This window comes from Capsicum annuum, chromosome 10 (genome assembly GCF_002878395.1).
Source record: "Capsicum annuum cultivar UCD-10X-F1 chromosome 10, UCD10Xv1.1, whole genome shotgun sequence".
NCBI lineage: Eukaryota > Viridiplantae > Streptophyta > Magnoliopsida > Solanales > Solanaceae > Capsicum > Capsicum annuum.
In genome coordinates this window covers 9,215,255-9,235,554 of record NC_061120.1, presented here as the reverse complement: position 1 = coordinate 9,235,554, position 20,300 = coordinate 9,215,255, and the positions used below count along the sequence as shown (strand labels likewise).

At 34.0% G+C, this 20,300-nt stretch overlaps 1 protein-coding gene, 1 long non-coding RNA gene and 1 pseudogene across 2 annotated transcripts; 1 reads left to right on the top strand and 2 right to left on the bottom strand.

The window, feature by feature from the left end:
• Nucleotides 1–2,057: 2,057 nt before the first annotated feature.
• On the bottom strand, nt 2,058–5,589 carry LOC124885273 (valine--tRNA ligase, mitochondrial 1-like). Its single transcript, XM_047398485.1, has 2 exons — nt 5,084–5,589; nt 2,058–2,491 (listed from the first exon to the last, which is right to left on the bottom strand). Exons 1-2 carry the CDS (start codon nt 5,279–5,281, stop codon nt 2,432–2,434), a joined length of 258 nt encoding a protein of 85 aa, XP_047254441.1. The 5' UTR covers nt 5,282–5,589; the 3' UTR covers nt 2,058–2,431.
• LOC124888119 lies at nt 3,872–4,989 on the top strand. Its single transcript, XR_007046095.1, has 3 exons — nt 3,872–4,087; nt 4,178–4,446; nt 4,593–4,989. It is a non-coding gene; the product is annotated as an uncharacterized LOC124888119 (long non-coding RNA).
• A 3,589-nt stretch (nt 5,590–9,178) lies between the features above and the next one.
• The window catches only part of LOC107844145, a 15,891-nt pseudogene continuing 4,769 nt past the window's right edge, over nt 9,179–20,300 (bottom strand).

Genomic DNA, 20,300 nt, shown 5'->3' with positions numbered 1-20,300 from the left:
ATCAATTTTACTATTCGGAAACATAAGCAAACGAAGTCAAGCTTTAATAGTGGAAGACTAGAGGCAGAAGAAGGCAAACTAATAAAAAAAAAAATTGTTTTGGTTATAAAATTTATTAGGACAGTAATTAAAAATAACCGTCGCATAAGCTCTTAAACTGTCCCAATAGTTATATCTATGATAGCAGATATTATAACCATTTCAATAGATATCTATGCTATCAGATATATAACCGTCCCATATTTTATATCAGCTAAAATATGGCATTACGCATTTTTATAACAAGAATGTTAGTCAGAGAATGTCTTTTTATATCATTAGGCCTGGCTAGGGATGACCAATCTCATACTCTTATTAGTGGATGGAGTTACGTGCTGGCAGAGGCGGATCCAGGATTCGAAAGCTCCGGGTGCCACCTTATTTTGAACAATAACGTATGCTCTGTACGATATTTTTAGGATAGTGGAGTCAATATTTAAGGAATAAACTATAATTATATATATCAACAAATACTGATATTACACATGAAGGCTTGCCTAGTTGGTATTATCAAGTGTTTTGTAAGAAGAGGTCAAGGGTTCCATTCTTCATAGCCACAATATGTTTTTTTTAAGAGAAAACAGACATATAGTGCTAAAAATCATTCTAAAAAACTGAAAATACTTGCTGGAGTAAAACTCGACCATTTTGACCACTTGCACCACCAATTCCTTTGATATTGTGGGTGCCAAGAGTAATATTCATACATTAACTGATACATATACACATAAATATTCAGAGTTTCAATCGAGAAGTGCGGGTGCCCTTGTGAATAGATCCGCCCTTGCGTGCTGGTGTGACGTAACATGTATCTGTAATTTAGTTGAAGTGTGTGAAATCTAGTTCCGACACCACGTTATTAGATAAAAAAGCTAATCTCATACTCTTCATTGTCTGAGGGAAGAAAAAACTTTTCTGCGATTTTTCACTTTTAAAAGTATCATTTAATTATGATTTATATGTCAGAGGATGATAAAATTGATTCTGCCACTTCTGTTTATGTAGTTAATAATGTAGCTGAGATTCCAAAATGAGGATGACAGCTTAACAAAATGTTGCTAACAAATAAATTTTGAGAGATATATAGTGAGTCAATAGTAGAAAGAGTAAAGTACAAGACAGGAACTAAACACTCTGTGAAATAGATGAGGTAAGTAGCTATTGAGAGCTCTGAAATGGGTAATGCAAGTAGCATGAATACCCAATTTTGGTGTCATTGTTTATGTATTAAATTTACTTTTTTGCACTATCCTACCTTATGACTAATTCTGAAATGTTACTTCCTTTGTATGTAATTTGTTGTCATTCTTATTAATTAATATTTATTATTTTACAAAATTTAAGCATATTAGTTGTCTGTTTTCATATTTATCTGTAAGCTTGCTTTTGCCTCTTTATTATACGAATGTTTCTGTGACTGTGTGTCTCTGTCGATTTTCTTGTTTTCTTGCTGACTGATGTTATGATCTTTAAGACCCTTTTAACATGTTTTGACTTGCTTTTTATAGTTCATGACAGAGGTGGATCTTGGATTTTTGTACTAATGGCAATTAACGTAGTATGAATACTGAAAAATTGATATTTGACTTTAAATCTGATGTACCGAAGGGACAAAAATCACGTTTCCCATGTTGTTAACATTTGACTTCTGCATTGTGTAGCTTTACTGGATGTAACTTCTTCAGACACATGGATTACTTGCGTTTGAGTTGATTTGGAAAACACCTCACTCTTTCACTTCCCATTCTGAATTTTTGCGTTTGATGTTTTCTTTCTTTTCCAGGTTCTTTCACATTTGACAACTTCCGATCTCTGTAATTCCGAGGGAGTCAGGAATGTTACATTAACAGAAGCCATTTGTGTTGTTATGAAAAAACTGAAGGAGGCAAAGATCAAAGATACAGGTATGCTTTGAGTGTCTTGTATTCTTATTTATGCACAGCTACCATTCTTTTTCGACGGTTACACAACCGTCGCTATATCAAAGACGAAAAAAGCTGGTAAAGGACGAAACTTCATTACCATGGGAAATATATATGATGAATCATATCATACATAATTATTTCTAGTGCATTTCTCTACAGAGTTTAATATGTATACACAAGCAATTCACTGTCACCCACTAGCGATCTGGTACTAGTAAACTCCAAGCTATTAAAATTCATGTGAAGAATACAGACGAATTTGGTAAAGCCTTCATCAATTCAGTGGCTACATGAACTCCATTTAGGGGAATTGTGCAGATGTGCATCACCTCGACATTATTGCAATATATTTGAACTTTCACCTTGTCTGTTCCTAACTCAGATCCTTTTGTCCCTCGTACAATTTGGTATCGGATTGTCACATGAGCTTGTTTATCCAAAACATGAGTTGTTTCTTTGCCTTCTGTTCAATCACAACCACAGAAGTTTGTACCACCACAACAGCAATGGAAATAAACAAGGCCATACTGTCAAACAAGAAGAATATTATGAATGATGCTTTCCTGGCTATGCTTTTCTGTTCAAGCAGCTTGATCTGGTGATATTTATTGACATTGTACATTATAAATTCGGATATTAATAGTTTATTGATGTCCTGCTGCCATACCTAAACCAAGGTTTGTATTTGGTCTTGGCAATTATCAATGTTCACACTTATTCTATGAATGTGTATCAATAGCTTATTGGATATTCACATCTGCTGAAGTCTATCAAAGGAATAAAGTGATAAAAAAGCTGAGGTCTCTTTGTCATAATGTGTGTATCAAAGCTTATTGGATTGATTATAAGTGTGTTCTGTTTGGACTTATAAATAGTTGTTTGAACGCTGTATAAATCTTCAATATGAATAGTTGTTTGAACACATATTTGTTTTGTACTAATCAGGTTGTCCATCTTAATTTTACGCAGGTTTGGATAAAAATGACTCAACAAGGGCCTTCAAAAAATAACAAAAGAGCAAACAACAAGGCATTTACTAGACCTGGATCGTTATCAGTCATGCCGAATAGAAAACGACGATTATTGACAACAAATGAAACTGTTAAAGCTATACGATCGGAGAAAAAGAATCTTCTAAAATTAATTGGAGAACAGCAGCAATCAGTACAAGTACAACAACCACATCTCAAGAAATTGAACAGTCTGTAGTGAAGCATCAGGTTGTAGAGGAGCAACATGCAGATGATGGGAAACATGTAGAGAATCAAGTCCAAACGATTGACTCAACCACTCTGATAATAGTTGAACATTCTGAAAAACAAGGGAACATATAGCTTAAAAACTTATTGAATTCAATCGTGACTTCTAATTTTTTTATAGTTGAAGGACAATCCACTAGAAAAACAAGAGGCAAAACACAAATGCACAAGGTACATGGCCGATGAGAGAGAAAATTGATCATACCAAATCAACCCGTTGGTCCTACTGATGAAGTTGTAACTGAGTTAAACAACTTCCTAGGCGCATTGGTGAAAAATGCAACCCTTTGCCCATTAGATATATTTGATTGGAGGCTGCTGGATACTAAAAAGGATTTATGAGATTATACTCAGATTTGTCTCTATCAGTATTTGATATATTTTTAGTTAAGTTCTAAACTGTTACTACTGCTTCTTCTCCTCTACTTAAGTGTCTGTCATACGACTTTATATAGAATAATAGTTCAATTTAAAGTCTCAATAATCTCACAATTATAACCTTAAAATATCTTAATTTTAAATCAAACAACCCTTAAATAAACTCATATAATTGTGTAAAATCATTTAGTTAAACTATTGTAACCAGTTAATATATAGAACAATAGTAGTGCAGATTCTTTTTTTGTACGGATGTCCTAATTGAATGACACCACCATGTAGTCAAAATATGATATTCCTGATGCCGCAAAAGGTTGGGTTCTGAAAAGACTTCGAGAATCTTGGAGAAAGCATAGAGCTGATTTGAAGGAAGATCATTATGATCCATATCAAAATGATGAAGTTCAAATGGCGAATAGGCCGAAAAGTGTTCCAAAATGTCAATTTAAAGAGCTCCTCATATATTGAAAGTCCGAAAAATTTCAGGTAAAACGTATTTCAACATTTGTGATCATATTACTGTTAGTTCTATAAAGCCACTATTACTTTAGTTGATGCTATTTATTCATTTTACAGAAAATGTCCAAGACATACTGAGAATCGAAAGAAGCTAATGGATCCATACACTGCTGGCAAAAAGAGTTTTACTTTAACTCGCGATAAATTAGTGTGTTCTCTTATTGAGTTTTAACTTGTCATTTAAGTAATTTCTTATATTCATTTTCATATGAATAGGAAAAAGAGAAGGGGGAACTTTGTCGCTAAAGGAAATGTTTGCGGCCACAAGAGCAAGAAAATCTGATCATACATACAAGACGTCAAATGAAAGCATCACTAGTAAAATTGTATGAAACTTATCTATTTCAAGTTTATATTGACATCAATGATCAGTTCTTAATTTATAATTACTTGAATATGATTTATTAAGCTGAAATAGAGAAAATTGAGATGGTACAGGGTGCAAATGATCAATTTGTTGATGCATTTTCAGCAGTCATGGGTCCTGAACATCCGGGAGGTGGTAAGACTGTATGAAAGCACGGTTACAAAGACTTCTTTGAAAAGAATAAATGGCACTTCTGAACCAACTTTAAATGCCACCAATGATGTCGTGCAACAAATGCAATAAATGGAGGATCAAAAGAGAACCATTCGACAAGAAGTTATTGCAGATGTAATTGCTCAACTTCAGAATGCAGGATTAATTGATTCTAAAATACTAGCGGCGTTGTCCATTCCTTCGCCAAGAGAATCTACCTCTACACTAGCAGCTACAGGGAGAAACAGTCAAGGTTGGTGTTTGAAATTCTGAATTGCACCCCAGTTCATTTGGTGCCGATATTGTTGGACTCTATTGGATGGTTATCAGTGGCTGATAATTGTGTATTATATATCATGATATTGTTGTTTGAAATTCTGGATAGTTGGTAACTGTGTATTATATATCATGGTATTAAATCTTAAGACACAAATGTGACAAACCTGGGCAGCATACGAGACAAGGGCAAAACGAAGAGCATCTGCGCCACACTCAGGAAAGTCCTTTGCCTGTCCCTCTTTTGCCTTCTCAACTTCTTTAGCATCTAGGTTATCCTCCATTAATCTCTTATGAAGATCATCAAGTGTGATTCCATTAATAACTTCAAGTGGATCAATAATATTTCCCAACGACTTCCACATCTTAAGCCAGAGGCGAATCTAGGATTTGAGCTTGACGGGTGCACTATTATATTTAAACATAATAATTGATAGTGCCAAAGTTTGACATATAGTTCTTTGAAAACTTAATATTATTAAATATCATTAATTTGGTTTAATATGACAAAAGAGTATTATTCACCCTACTTGAATTCGATGCACTTTTATATTTCCAACAATAATAGAGAGTTTTTGAAAAATAGAAAATCTGAGAGATTTGTTTGCTAAATGATTGCTACGAGAAAACGTTGCATTTAAGCTTATTTCAAACTTTAAATTGCTAATTTTTAAATAGAAAATAAGTCAATGATTAAAAAATAAAAGCAAAATAAACATTATTTAGTATAACATAGGGGGAATTTACCTTTTGAAATTGAAGGAGAGCTTGTATTTGGGAAATAAAATTAAAAATACATAAATAATGTGTGTGTCAATATTGTCTGAGGGGAGAGAGCAACAATAATGCTGCAGCAAATTGTACTTGGAAAAAGGAGTAATAAAACAATTATAGTTGGGTGGATTTCGAACCAAGTCCTCCACCCAAAAAGGAATTTTATGCTACAATCAGTTGTCTTTAAGGGTGCACAACATATATTTAGTTAAACTCACTGGTATATATACAAATATGCAACCTATATATACAAAGTTTTTCTCGAGGCTAGCGGGTGCACGTGCACCCCATATGCTATACGTAGGTCCGCCTCTATCTTACGCCCATGAGCATCACGGATCATTGGATGCAAATAAACCTGAAAATCATTTTAAAGTGAATTAAATTCGTTGTGATGACAACAAAAAGATAAAGTTATATAACTACTTCATGTAGATAAAATACGAACTACTATCTCTATCCCAATTTACGTGGCACACTTTTCTTTTTACTCCGGCACAAAAGAACATTACCTTTCAACAATTGGAAACAGTTTAACTTTAAAATTTCCCTATTACCCTTAGGGGTCATTTGATTGGGAACAAGTTATGATAGGATTAGTTGTCCTGATTTTTTTAGTGGTTGTTTGGTTTGTGGTACTAAAAATAATATGAATTGCATTCTTTGTAAGAATAGATAGTTTATTTACAAAAATATCCTTCACCTTATTTAGCTTAATCAAGTTTTATATAATGTTGAATTAACTTCATCATTTTTTTCTCAATTCTTTTTCATTAAGTTTTTTTCAGTTAAACTTATATTAGTTAACTCATTTATTATAAAAATAAATAAATAAATAAATTCTGATATTCAAAGTGATATAATAAATATTTAACATTACAAATTGTTGTATGATAACATCAATAAAGTTACCTTATAAATAATGATACAATTTAATTTAAATAATTAAAAGACTTGGTTCAATAAAATAATTTTGTAGATTTTCCTTCATATTAAACCATACAAAAGAAATTGAAAAGTTACTAATTTTTTTTTTTAACTATAGTAGTTTCTTTTTCCTAAAAATCCATGTTAAGAAATTTATATTGATATTTCTTAAACGTGTATGAAGCTTTAATGTTTCATGTTAAATTACTTATTTGTCCTAAAGAGTTACTCTTATTTTTAATTATTTAGTATCATTAATATTTGGAGAGTTAAATTATATTTAAAAAAAAAAAATTCAAACATTTTTAACTATATATAAAAAATAATTTTTTTATTTAACAATTAAGCATATACTAAGTTAGAAAGGGAATGTCAAGATACTTTAATTACTTGTCCATGATAAATTTGTTAGAAAAAATGAAAATTTGAAGTAAGATTAATAAGCATTTGTTATGGTGTCACTACCATTTTTTCATGGCTAATCACTTTTGTAGTATTTAATAAGCTCATATAATTGTTCAAATTTACAAAACAAATGAATATTTGTAGATTGATTAAAATTTAAATTAGTGATAAAATTGACAAAAAAAATTAATGTGAGGCTACCAAAATCTCACATTCTCTCTTATATATAGTAGTAAAGTAATATATGTATATACATATTATATATACTAGTTTAGTCGCACGTGTAACAATTGATTATTTAAAATTAAATGATTTTATCTATTGTGAAAATTTTTAATGAAGTATAAAAGTTTAAATCATTTTTCAAAGATTCTTCACACAAACATATTTTTTAGTATAAGCACATATATATTTTACATCATCACGGCTAAGAGAGACGCATCAATTTGAATCATATTTATGGTATGGTTATTTTTCTTTTTTATTTCTATATTTAAAATCTTTCCTTGTTTTTTAAAAAAACATTTAAAAATTTGATACTTGTTAAATTTTTCTTATTCTAACGTTTTTATATTTACTTGGTTAGAGTACACACCTCACTTTAGTGAATTCACTTTTACAAAATCACTTACATATAGAAGAATGATGGTCCTTAAAATATTGATTGAATTTTTTTCCTTCATTAAGATTATCTACAATAAACAAATTTCTAAAATTCAAGATATAGATATAACTAAGGCAGGTTTAAAAAAGTATTAAAAGAGTAAAAGTTATTAAAATCTATAAAGTAATATAAATAAAGTTCGAAAAGCTCACATATTAGGAGCAATGCAAAAGAATGCAAAAGTAACTGATGTCTTTCTTATTTTTTCGTTGAGTTCTAAGTTTCGAGTGATTAAAAGCAACCTCTCATTACTATTCGTCATTCACCAACTTAAAGCCCAACAAATAATATCATCTTCGATCTCCATTATAAAGTTTATTCAACCACAATTTTAATTGTAGCTCCCATCAAGTTTTAAAAAACTGCATAAAAAGGTAAGTAGAATAAATTTTCAATAACAAATCTAATATTAGATTATTCATTTTAATCTTCTCTCAAACCATCATAATCAGACAAAAATATATATCAAAATTAAGAAGAAGAAAAAGCAAACAACAATTTTGAACACACACAAAAATTATTCACTTTACAGTGCTCTCAAGCCATCACAATTAAACAAATTAAAAAAAAAAGGAAAACAAGAAACATCAAACAACAAATTTGAACATAAACAAAAATAGCAACTGATCTATTTATGCTTCAAAAATCAAGGTTGATATTCCTGTTCAAAATAAACTCTGTTAGAATAAAAAGGGAGTATTGTTTCGTCTCCAAAATAAATAGGACTCTTCTATTTGTATTCCTTTTATAAAAATAATCAAATTAAGAAAAGAAAATAATGAAAGAAAATAATGAAAGCAGCTAAAACAAGTCTTCTACTTAATCCTATAAATATGAAAAATTAGTGTAGAATCGTGTGCAAAAAGGAAAATTGTTATTAACGACGAGCAGATATGTTCCATTAAAACATGCCACGAGATTTCCATATTTCAAATATTTTATTATTTTTAAAGTTAAATATTTATAAAATTATTGATTACATTCTTATTACGTACTTAAAATTTTTAAAAATTTGACTGCTTAAATTTTTCTTATTTTAACATTTTTATATTTATTTCTAAATTTTTTAAATTATTTTAAATAAAATTTAATTGATTTAGAATTCTTAACCCAATGAAAAAAATATTAGTTGTCATAATTCTGATAACTTCTAATAAGGAAAAGTTTTACCATAAATATATTTAATTAATTTTCAACTATTAAATATTAGAAAAAAAATAGTGAAAAGACGATTTTGTCTAAAGCAAAAAACTTTTAATAAAGGGCAAAAAGTTCAAACAACATTTCTAAGGCCCTTCACACTTTTAATATTATATATATGTGTGTGTGTGTGTGATAATCAAAGCGTTTGGAGGGTAATTTTGTCATTTTATGGTTTTATCCCAAGGTAAATTATGTCGGGATTATTTATACAACCCAAAGGATGGGATAACTTATCTCGGTATTATTTGTTAATTCCGGGATAAGTTATCCAGAACTTGGCAACCAAACAAGCCACCAAAAGTTTTATCCCAAGACTATTATTTTATCCCGGAATTATGTATTTTAATGTACCTTACACCAAACGACCCCTTAATGAGGTAATTTATAGCTCTGCACAAACGGTTTAGAAGTGTTTTAGACCACAAATTTCAAAATGTTGTCACATAAATTGGGACGGACAGAGTACTAACTATAACATACCCTCACACTACTTAATATTCAATTCCTAAAATAGATTCAAAGAATGGAACTCCACTTATAGCATCAAGCTCAATAAGGAAAATATGCCATTGCCTATGAGGGAGGATAAGGATAGTTAACCTTTGAAAATGGTACATTACCTCCCAGCTTTATTCCCAACATCACCATACGTGCAACCCCGAAGAAGATAAGGTCATGTCCAGTTTCAAGAACTGAAGCTGGATAAAATGCTTTCAAATGTGCGGTGTTATCTGGCCACCCCAATACAGATAACGGGAAAAGACCAGCCGAAAACAAGGTATCCAGCACATCTGGATCTTGAGAGAGCTCAACAATCTCCTTCCCTGAAAATATCCTAGAAGCCAAATCTAAAGCTTCTTCTTCGTTTCTAGCAACAATCCAGTGATCATCAAAGACACCAAATTCCTTCTGCTTATCATCACACAGTGCAACATACCAAGCAGGAATACGATGACCCCACCAAAGTTGCCTCGAATATTCTCAAGCCATCTGCATGTTCATGACATACAGGACAAAAGATTTTGAAGCAGGTGATGTATCAAAAGATGAGAAAATGGCACAAAACATCCTGTATAAAGCTCATTTTGTGAATGTGTCCTGTATAAATATTATCTTAAAAATCCATAATAAAAAATCACAAACAAGTTTTATGCATTTGAGTCTCTGATTACATACATATTGTTAGAAAACGTCGTACTTCCAGATAGCATATATGTTTTTGTGCATCTGGAAAAAAAGGGCAGCATTTCTGCCAGATGCTGTTTCCAAGGCTTGAACCCATGACCTCCTGGTCACATGGCAGCAACTTTACCAGTTACTCCAAGCCTTGCATTTTTGTGCATCTGCATTTAGGTAAATACGTGATCTTTGTGCCCCCCTCCTCCCCTCCCCAACCAAAAAAAAATCCTGATAGGAGTGATTCCTAGGTTGTGCAGCACATTCCATATAAGTATATTTATGTACTAGGCATCCATTACCTCTTAAGCATGATGCTACAGAATGGTCATAACTCATAAGCACAAGTCTCAATAGAATGTTTTAACAAATGGCAACACAAATCTTACATTGTCGAAAATCTTTTTTCACATGTATCGATACATGTCTGTAGAGCAAAACAATGAAGAGGGATAGGAAATGGGGGGATGAAAGAAGCTAGGGGTGATATTGTGGCGTATCAAAGGTGTTCCGTCTGAATTTAGGACCAAGACCACCACTTAGGAGCTAACACTCCAAGCAAGCCTCATCAGTAATCTACATTAAATCGGACCAAGTTTTCCCCTTTTTGGGGCCTATCCAAATCTTTCCCCGTCTCAAAAATCACAACGCAGCTATCCAACAACACCAAAAGACACAATATTCATCAATAATTCACCAAAAGACAATATTTATCAATAGTCTATTGGCAATGCAATAATACTAAATCAATCTCAAAAAAATGGAAAGACGTCTAATACTAGACATAATTCTATAATAATGAAAGAATACTCATACGTCTTATAATGGAAATGACCAATCTACAGCAGCACATCAAGGAGATAACCGATCGATACCTATCAACACATTGAGTGTGTCTAGTATGAAGGACAACATTTTCCGGAAAATGTTTTCCAATTTTCTCATGTTTGGTTGGCTTAAATGTTTTGAAAAATATTTTTCAAATCAACTTATTTTCCTCAAATCTAAGGAAAATGATTTTTCTTCAAAAAGTAAAGAAAACATTTTTCAAAACTCTCTTTCAACATAATTCTATAATAATGAAAGAATACTCATACGTCTTATAATAAAAATGACCAATCTACAGCAGCATAGCAAGGAGATAACCGATCGATACCTATCAACACATTGAGTGTGTCTGGTATGAAGGAAAACATTTTTCAGAAAATATTTTTTCAATTTTCTCATGTTTGGTTGGCTTAAATGTTTTGAAAAATATTTTTCAAATCAACTTATTTTCCTCAAATCTAAGAAAAATGACTTCTCTTCAAAAAGTAAGGAAAACATTTTTCAAAACTCTCTTTCAACCTCACTCTCGAGATGAAGTGTTCATACAACTCTCAAAATCACCTAACCTACCCAGACACTCAATTCCTTACCACCCCCACCAGCCATCCCCAATGCAAAAAACATCATTAATTATTTTTAAAATATTTTTTAAAAAAATTCTTACCTCATCCTTACCCCGAACCCCCGCTCCATCCAAAAAAAATTATTTAATTTTAAAAAAAAAAAACATTAACTTTTTTCTCACCCAACCCCGACCTCCACCCCTACCGCCCAAAAAATTATTATTTAAATTTTTTTTTTTTCAAAAAATAAACAGAACTTTTTTCATACCCCACCCTACCACCTTTTTGACCTCCCCCTCCCTCGTAAAAAAAAGATTTAATTTTTAATTTATTTTTTAATAAAGTTTTAAAACCTGTTTCTTACCCCACTCTTTTTAACCTATTCATTCTCATTGTTTTTTGTTAAATATATATAAATACTTTTAGAAAAAATTTTTTACTTGCATAACGAACACTAGAATATAAGTAAGAAATAACTTATTTTCCTTCTCCATATTAAACACATCCTAAACAAAATATTTTCAGGGGTCAACAATTATTTTTATGAAAAGTATTTTCTACTCTTTAACTAAACACTAAAATATATTTTTCGAAAAATATTTTTTCATTCACCAACTTAACACTAAAAAATATTTTTCAATCACCTACCAAACATAAGAAAATAAGTAAGGAACCAACTTATTTTCCATGAACACATTTTTTAGGAAAATATTTTCCATGGAAAACATGTTCCTTCATACCAAACACACCCATTAAGTAAAATCAGGTCAGCTACAATATCCCTACCTTCCACTATAATCTGACAATCACGATACACATATTCAACTAACAGAATCTCCCGCGAGTAGTAACAAGAAAAGGACAATTTAACATCTCTAACTGAATATCAAACGTCAAAGCCAAGTATGACGACACATAAGAGTGGATACATTCCGAAACAATCAAAGCATACAAGAAAAGGACAATTTAACATCTCTGAATGACTATCAAACCTCAAAGCCAAGTAATAAGACACATAAGAGTGGATACATTCCGAAACAATCAAAGCATGTGCATCAAATGAACAGACCGAACAAATATATGAAACCACTGCATTCAAGGACGGAACCTCCTATCTAGTAAGGGCTAAAACTCTCGAGTGGCTTCTACCAGGATTCCCCCCTTTGTCCCTGATTTCTAGCAACACAATCTCCATTATCTCAACCTCTGTTTCCGTACCAACAGTTCGTGTAGTATTACGTGTAGGTGCAGCTAAGTGACCAAAGTCTGACCTAAATCCCTCGTAGGCTGAGGGCAGCCCCTCAAGCGATGTCCTAACTGACCACACCAAAACATGTGATCTGCCTCAAGTCTGGCAGGATGGAGTAGTGGCATACATTGCCCAGAACTACGAAGTTCCTATGCTGATGACGACCCCTGAGTATCCTATTTAGGAGGTGGACTGTATGCGGACTGTGAAATTGAGACTGTCCCTGTCTAATGGCTTTCCTTAATTCCCTGCTATGCACTTTGCACACTAAAGTCGTCGCCGACCTATCTTGGCCTTCTTATGAACATCATAAGTTGCACGTTCTGCACGATCCTTATTTTCAATCTTTCTAGCAAGATCAATTGCCTCATAATAGGTCAAAACCTTCGCCTGTGGCGTTGACAACCAACCAACACATCAACAAACCTTTGAACTCGAGCTCCTTCAGAGTAGCAAGGAGCATGTCTAGCCAGCTTACAGAATTGGGTATTATAAGTTGACACATCCATATTTGAAGTCTGGATCAATTTCTCTACCAGATTTGCACATTTCTTCCTCTAACTGTCAGGAGGAAAATTATCCATGAACTTAGTAAGTTCATCCAACATTAGTGGTGCTACTCTAGCAGGTCTTCCTAGCAATACAATCTCATACCATGTGTTAGGCATGTCCTCCAATTTGTATGATACCTGCTACTCTAGCAGGTCTTCCTAGCAATACAATCTTATACCATGTGTTAGGCATGTCCTCTAATTTGTATGATAAACCTCCAGGGCCTCTCGCTAGAACATTCTAGCGCATGTAGTGCCTTGAGTGTCTGATCCAAGAAACTTTGAGAACAATCGAAACATATAAATCATGGTGATTTCAACTTCAGGAACTCTTGCAAAGATGCCTCTTTGTTCTCAAACATGTAAGTCTGTGTAGGTGCCTGAACAGTGGTTCTGCAGCAAGTGCAGTACTATGTAGACCAACCCTCTTCTGCCTAACCATTTGGCCGACCAAGTCCTCTATGACACTTTGCACGGAGGCAAGTGCCTCAGTGGTAACACCCTAATAAGATGGTAGAGGTGGGTTAGAACTAATCTCAGGAGTAGGCTCTCTTGAAATTTTCATAGTGGCGCTGCGATTCTTTGTTGTGGCACCACCGCCCTACCTTGGCCTTTTTGTGAGCTTCACCACTTTCCCTGGCTGTGGAAGTTGGTTGCCTGCTTGAGCTGGCACTAGGTGCCTGAGAGATAGTTGTGGCAGCTCTGCTAATAAACAATCAGTTTGAGAAATTGATCCAGACACCAAAAATAGATGTGTCAACTTATAATACCAAATTCTATAAGCTGGCTAGAAATGCTCTTTGCTTCGTGTCCATTGAAGGAGCGCGAGTTTAGAGGTTCGTTAATGGGTTGATTGGTCATTGCTTCCTATACTACCTTTTGTTTGTTGCTCTTATATCATGTCTTTTCCTATGTTGTTTGGTCTCGAGCTGGGGGTCTATCAGAAACAGTCTCTCTGCCTCGCCTCTAAGGTAGTGGTATCATCTGCGTACATTCTACCCTCCCCAGACCTCACTTTGTGGGAATATATTGTGTATGTTGTTGTTTTTGTATTTACCTTATAAAAAACACATGTTGCAAACATTTTCCAGGACATGAACGATGGTTTCAAATGAAAAGATATTATGTAAGAGAGGACCAAAAATTTGTCAATTTATGTTTATGAGAACTCCATATATAAACTATTTTTATGGTTCCTAACTAAAGAAGCAGTTTTGACTCACGAAAATCTTTAAAAAAAGAGGCTCCCAATTGGCATCCAGGTGTTCTCTATGTGCAGAGCAAGCTAAGACAATAAACCATCTCTTTTTGCATTGCCCATGGACAGATCAGCTTTGGAGAATGTTCATTTGCCTGAAAGGGATCCGGTGGTTGAAACCAGGGAGAATTAAGGGAGTTCTAAGTAGTTGGAATAGGGACAGTAATGCTTCAAAGAAGGAGAGATGGAAGATTGTCCCAGCATGTATCTGGTGGACAATTTGGAGATAAAGAAACAACAGATGTTTTGAGAATGTGCAGAGCAGATTGCAGAAGATCAAAATGAACTGTCTAGGCGTTTCTTATTTTTTGGTACAAACTTGATGTATTAGGTCAAACAGAAGATACCCTTGATGAGCTAGATTATTTATAGGCACCAGTTAGCTAGAATGATGTGCTAGATTATTTATAGGCACCAGTTAGCTAGAATGATGTGCTAGATTATTTTTAGGCACCAGTTAGCTCGAAAATGATGTAAGTTGTAACTGTTTTTGGAGGGGAACTACACTTTTGGTTGTGGTTTACCCGTGGATATATAGAGTAAAGTTACCAGTTTCAAAAAAATAAAAAGAACTCCATATATATACTCATGTAGGACAGGAGCAAGTGGGTACAACACATCCATGGATCCTTTTTTCCCTTTGATGAAGACACATTCATGGATCTTTTAAATGAAAGACAACATAAATCATCACAAATTGAAACAATTTTTTGTGTATCTAGACATGTATGCAGTCCATTAAAATCTTATTTCCAGGTAAAACAGGACAGAAAAGTTATGAAGATACCTTTTCTTTAAAGCTTCTGTCACAGCAACAGGAGCATTGAAACGAGGCATTCCCTCAAAGTCCGGACCTGCATTGCTATTTATATTCCCATCATCAGTAAAAATATTTATGAATTCAAGTTTGTGACGCTGTCCAACCTCAAAATCATTTGGGTCATGGGCTGGAGTTATCTGCAAGGACATTCAAAGAATGGCCCACAAGCAATGATGAGCAGTGGAGACACGGCAATTGTTTCTCCACATTCAGAACATAATGATATAGAATACCTTAACAGCACCAGTACCAAAGTTCATATCTACAAGTATTTCATCACACACTATTGGAAGCTTTCTTCAGTTGAATGGATGAACAGCAAATTTCCCATGAAGGTGACTGTATCTTTTGTCTTCAGGATGTATAGCAATTGCAGTATCACCAAGCATAGTTTCAATTCTGGTGGTCGCCACAACAATTTCACCAAGACCACCTTCTAAGGGGTAAGCAAATGATGTCAGCAACCCAAACTCCACAGGCTCTTCATATCCAGGAACGTTCAGAAGTGTCCTCTCTTTGATGTCTGTATATTCAACCTACAAACAGCAAGCAACTTTTAACAGTGTATAAATATTTATTTGCCACAACACCTGAGACTGATTCAGCATGGCTACATGGCTCACCTCAATATCAGAGATTGCAGTACGCAAGACACAATCCCAATGCACCATACGTGAAGCCCTTGATAGATGATAACAAAGATTTAATATAGAGCCAAAACTAATGCAGGAAACTTGTGTACTCAAGAATATGCTACAAATGCACATAATGAGGAGATAATGCAGACAAAAGAAAATAAAGGAGCTGCATACCTGTATATAAGGCCTTCATCAGACAGCCTAACAAATGCTTCAGTTACAGCCTTATACCTTTTCTCATCCATGGTAAAGCACTGATCTCGAAGAACATGTGTTAGAGTACAACAAATAAGAACTGTACAACTAATACTTTAGGATTTTCCCAACAGAGGGAAGGAAGGGTAAAAGTCTCAATTCATACCTCACGAGACCAATCAAGTGAAGCACCTAGGCGACGCAGTTGCTTCAGTATGGTACCCCCATACTCATTCTTCCAATTCCAGACCTACAAAAACCTTAGCCAGTACAATTAATTATGGGTGCAAAGAATTTTTAAACATTAGCATTTGCTGTTCTTTATTTAACTGTTCGGCAGACACCTTGTTCCAAACTGAGAAAGAGGCAACAATTGGAGGATATTTTTCCTTTTTTGCTTGAAAAACAACAATTGGAAGGACACTATAGCCATTGAAATGATTTTTTATAGGAATGAAAAAACAAATAATCAGACTTCAAAATAAGCATAAGATGTTAAATAAGGTGTTGACAATATATACTCACTTCAGCAACAAAGTTCTCCCGACCAATATCATGTCTAGTCAAATTCCTTTCTTGCATGATCTTCTTCTCCACAACAACCTAGATTCACCAACCAAGATGCACACTAGAATAGTAGGATAAACAGCATAAAAGACCATTTTTTTAAGTAAGGTAGATAATTTTATTGAAAATTGTGGAAATTCCGTGTACAAATGATATACCGAAAGAAGAAAGACCTACACCATAAAAGACCATGTTATTATAGGTAATGATAACAGGACTAACTTCACACCCTAGCAAATCTTTGAGAAACAATATTGTAGAGATTCGGGAACACTAAGCTTACTGACCAATGATATTATCTTATCGTTTTACCTCTTAGTAGCAGCTTGTCCTTAACTCTGATTCATCTTGGAAAAAATTGTAATTTTAACCATCAACCATGCTTTCTAAGTAACTCTTTTATTCAAGTTATCGCAATGTGAACGTATTTAGGTAATCGTCACTATGTTAAGACCATAATGAAAATAGATTTTTTTTTCTTCCCAACAAATATGACCCCTACAAGGGTGGGAATAAGGTCTGTGTGCATCCAACCTCCGCAGACCCATTTGTGGGTGGGATTATGATGGGTATGCTGCTCCTCAACGAATATGACGTTGAGTCTTTTACTGAAACGTAATAGGTGCCTTCTAATTTGTCTAAATTGAGAAAAATATTACTATTACTATAATCACTTTTTGTTTTCTGAATATTGACATATGATCCAACAAGCCTCTCTAGCAAATAGCATATCATGTTCGAACTGTGAACTCATTTCATTGCAGGCACCACAGCAAGTATAGATATCAGATTTTTCATGAGCAATGGCAGTTTATAAACCCTAAAGAAGAAACTGTGCAGCCTCTCTGTAAAAGATTTTTTTAAAAATCAGTGCACCTGTATGAATGATCACGCCCCACGGATGACACAGACATGAAGTAACAGAAGTCCTTTTTCACACAGTTCCGTATATTGTGCAAATGACTAAAAAACGAGAGCAACGTCTAATGTCATGATTTGACATGTTTGAAACACAACCTGTGTTGCGATCCCAGCATGATCCATCCCAGGGACCCACAAAGTGTTGTATCCAGACATTCTCCACCAACGAATAATAGTATCCTGGAAACAAATGTAAAATATAAAATCTGTATAAACAGAAGAACACTCAGAACTAAGCTCACTGATTCTGAATTCTGATACCTCAATGGCAGCAGTGAGTGCATGTCCTATATGGAGAGCACCAGTCACATTTGGTGGGGGCAAGACCTTCCATTTAGACGTGGAGGTAAGCAGCTTAGGAGAAAGAAGTCCAAGCTTAGAGCAGGAACACAGAAACAAACAAGATATTCAGTTCTGCTTATTTCCTTCCTAATTATTGAGTAACACAATTTACCAAGTGATTGTCCAATTGAAAAACTACCAGTTTTATTTTTGGGTCCATATGAGCATTCACAGTAAGTAAAACAGAATCTCCTTGACGACGTGGAATTCCATCCGGGCAGCCATTGGGTGCGCAATCCGGAGAGAAAGAAACCCCAGAATTTTTTGAGAAAAAGTACATATACCTAATTTTATGTCTAAATGCATTCTTTCACTTTCTTTTGGAACAAAATAGCTGTTATAAATGATTTTGACTGCGGTATATGACTTTATTAGCTCACTGCAGAATTTGTGACTTAAATACAGCCTGTTTCTCCAAACTGAAATCCCCAGCCATAATTGTTACCGGTCTTAATTTCACCTTGTCCAAAGAAAAAGAGCATAAAAAAATTTCATTCTAACTGGAATAAAAGCATCCTCTGCTATAAAATCCTAGAGAAATGAGCTATTGAAATTGACAAATCTCCAGCAAAATGAGCTGAAACTTTCCTTCCCCATTTGCAACTACGAAAGTGATGGAGTCCATCTGTAATCCATGAGAATGAGAGTAGAAAATAGGTTTTCCAAACCGATGTCATGGCACCAATCAAGTTAAGATAACAAATAAAAAGGTCTACGAACATATATTCGAACTTCGACATCCCAGTAAGTAAAATTGCTAAATGGCATGAGTACCAACATGTGCTTCTCCTTAAATACCTCCAAAGAACTCGACGTACACATAGTAGCATTTGTAGATGAACTCAACTCCTTATAGATCCATGTCATGGCACCAATCAAAATAACAAATAAAAAGGTCTACAAACATATATTCAAACTTTAACATCCCAGTAAGTAAAATTGCTAAATGGCATGAGTACCAACATGTACTGTTTAGGACACAACTAGTACATTCCCAAATCACCGGTACTCGGACATCTTTCCCTTTGGCCATGAACCTCCTTTAGATTTTTGATTTACTCAACTCTTCTATTTTCAATTCAAAACGAAGAAAGGATAAAATAGAAGTGACTAACTTGAAATCCCATTCTAAAAGTAAAAGATTCTCCTTAAAATACTTCCTAAGAACTCGAAGTAACATAGTTGCATTTGTAGATGAACCTATAGTTGCATCTGTAGATGAACCCAACTCCTTATAGATCCTATATGTCCTAGATATTCATTCACACCAAAATCATCAATTAGAAGAACAGCACAAGATGTCAGAAGATAGGCTCACAATCACAAAAGGTGGTTTAGAGCTGTTTGAATCTGCAACAAAGAAATTGGATTTCTCCCACCATGCATACCACCTAGTCAGTTTAGCATAAAGTATCAAAATAGTATGCTAACAAGAGAAATCTTTTTTCTGAATTAGTAGAACTAGAAAGTAAAGGTAAACCAATTTCAAATGCACGATTTCTCTAAGCACTGGGATTAAAAGTCTTAGCCATTTCACGGGAGAGCTTCTTCTTCTCCCCCAGAGATGTTTCTGGATCAACAAAATCCTCAGGGTTCTCCTCTCCACCATCCTTTTTTGCACTCTTCTTCTTAGCACTCTTTGACACATTGGAGTTGGCTTGTGCCTTAATTAATACAGACGAACCATGTCAGAGAAGCTTGGGAAAAGCATAAATTAGATTAGAGTTGCAGAAATTTTATAATTACATCATTATGTGGACTTGCTGGGCATATGGTTAGTGGTTGCGGAGAGCTTAGAAGTTCCTTTTCCTCAATCAATATAAATCTAAACAGCATAACAGAGATAGATAAGAACCATTTCACCAAGCCCGACATTTATGACGTACACAAGTATCAGACATAATTACATAAATAAAGAAAGTAGTTTTACCTGTTTTGCTGCTTGCGCTTTTTGTGCAGCCTTGAGTTTTTTCAACTCTTTCTCTCTAGCCTGCCAACCAATAAACATAAAAGGACCACTTAGAATAGTTTGAATCAATCAATCAATCAACTGAATTTAGAATCCATACACTTGAATATCATTAAGAATGTTGATTTTAACAATTAATTGACGCTTGAACACCAAAAACATTGTCGCCTTGCAATGTCTATGAATCAATCAATTAACTGATGCAATCATAAGTTAGAATCCACGTACTTGCATATCACTAAGAGTATTGATTTTAACAAGGAGTTGATTCTAGAACACCAAAAATATTGTCAAATTGCAATGGTTCTGAATCAATAATACATAAGTGTGCTCT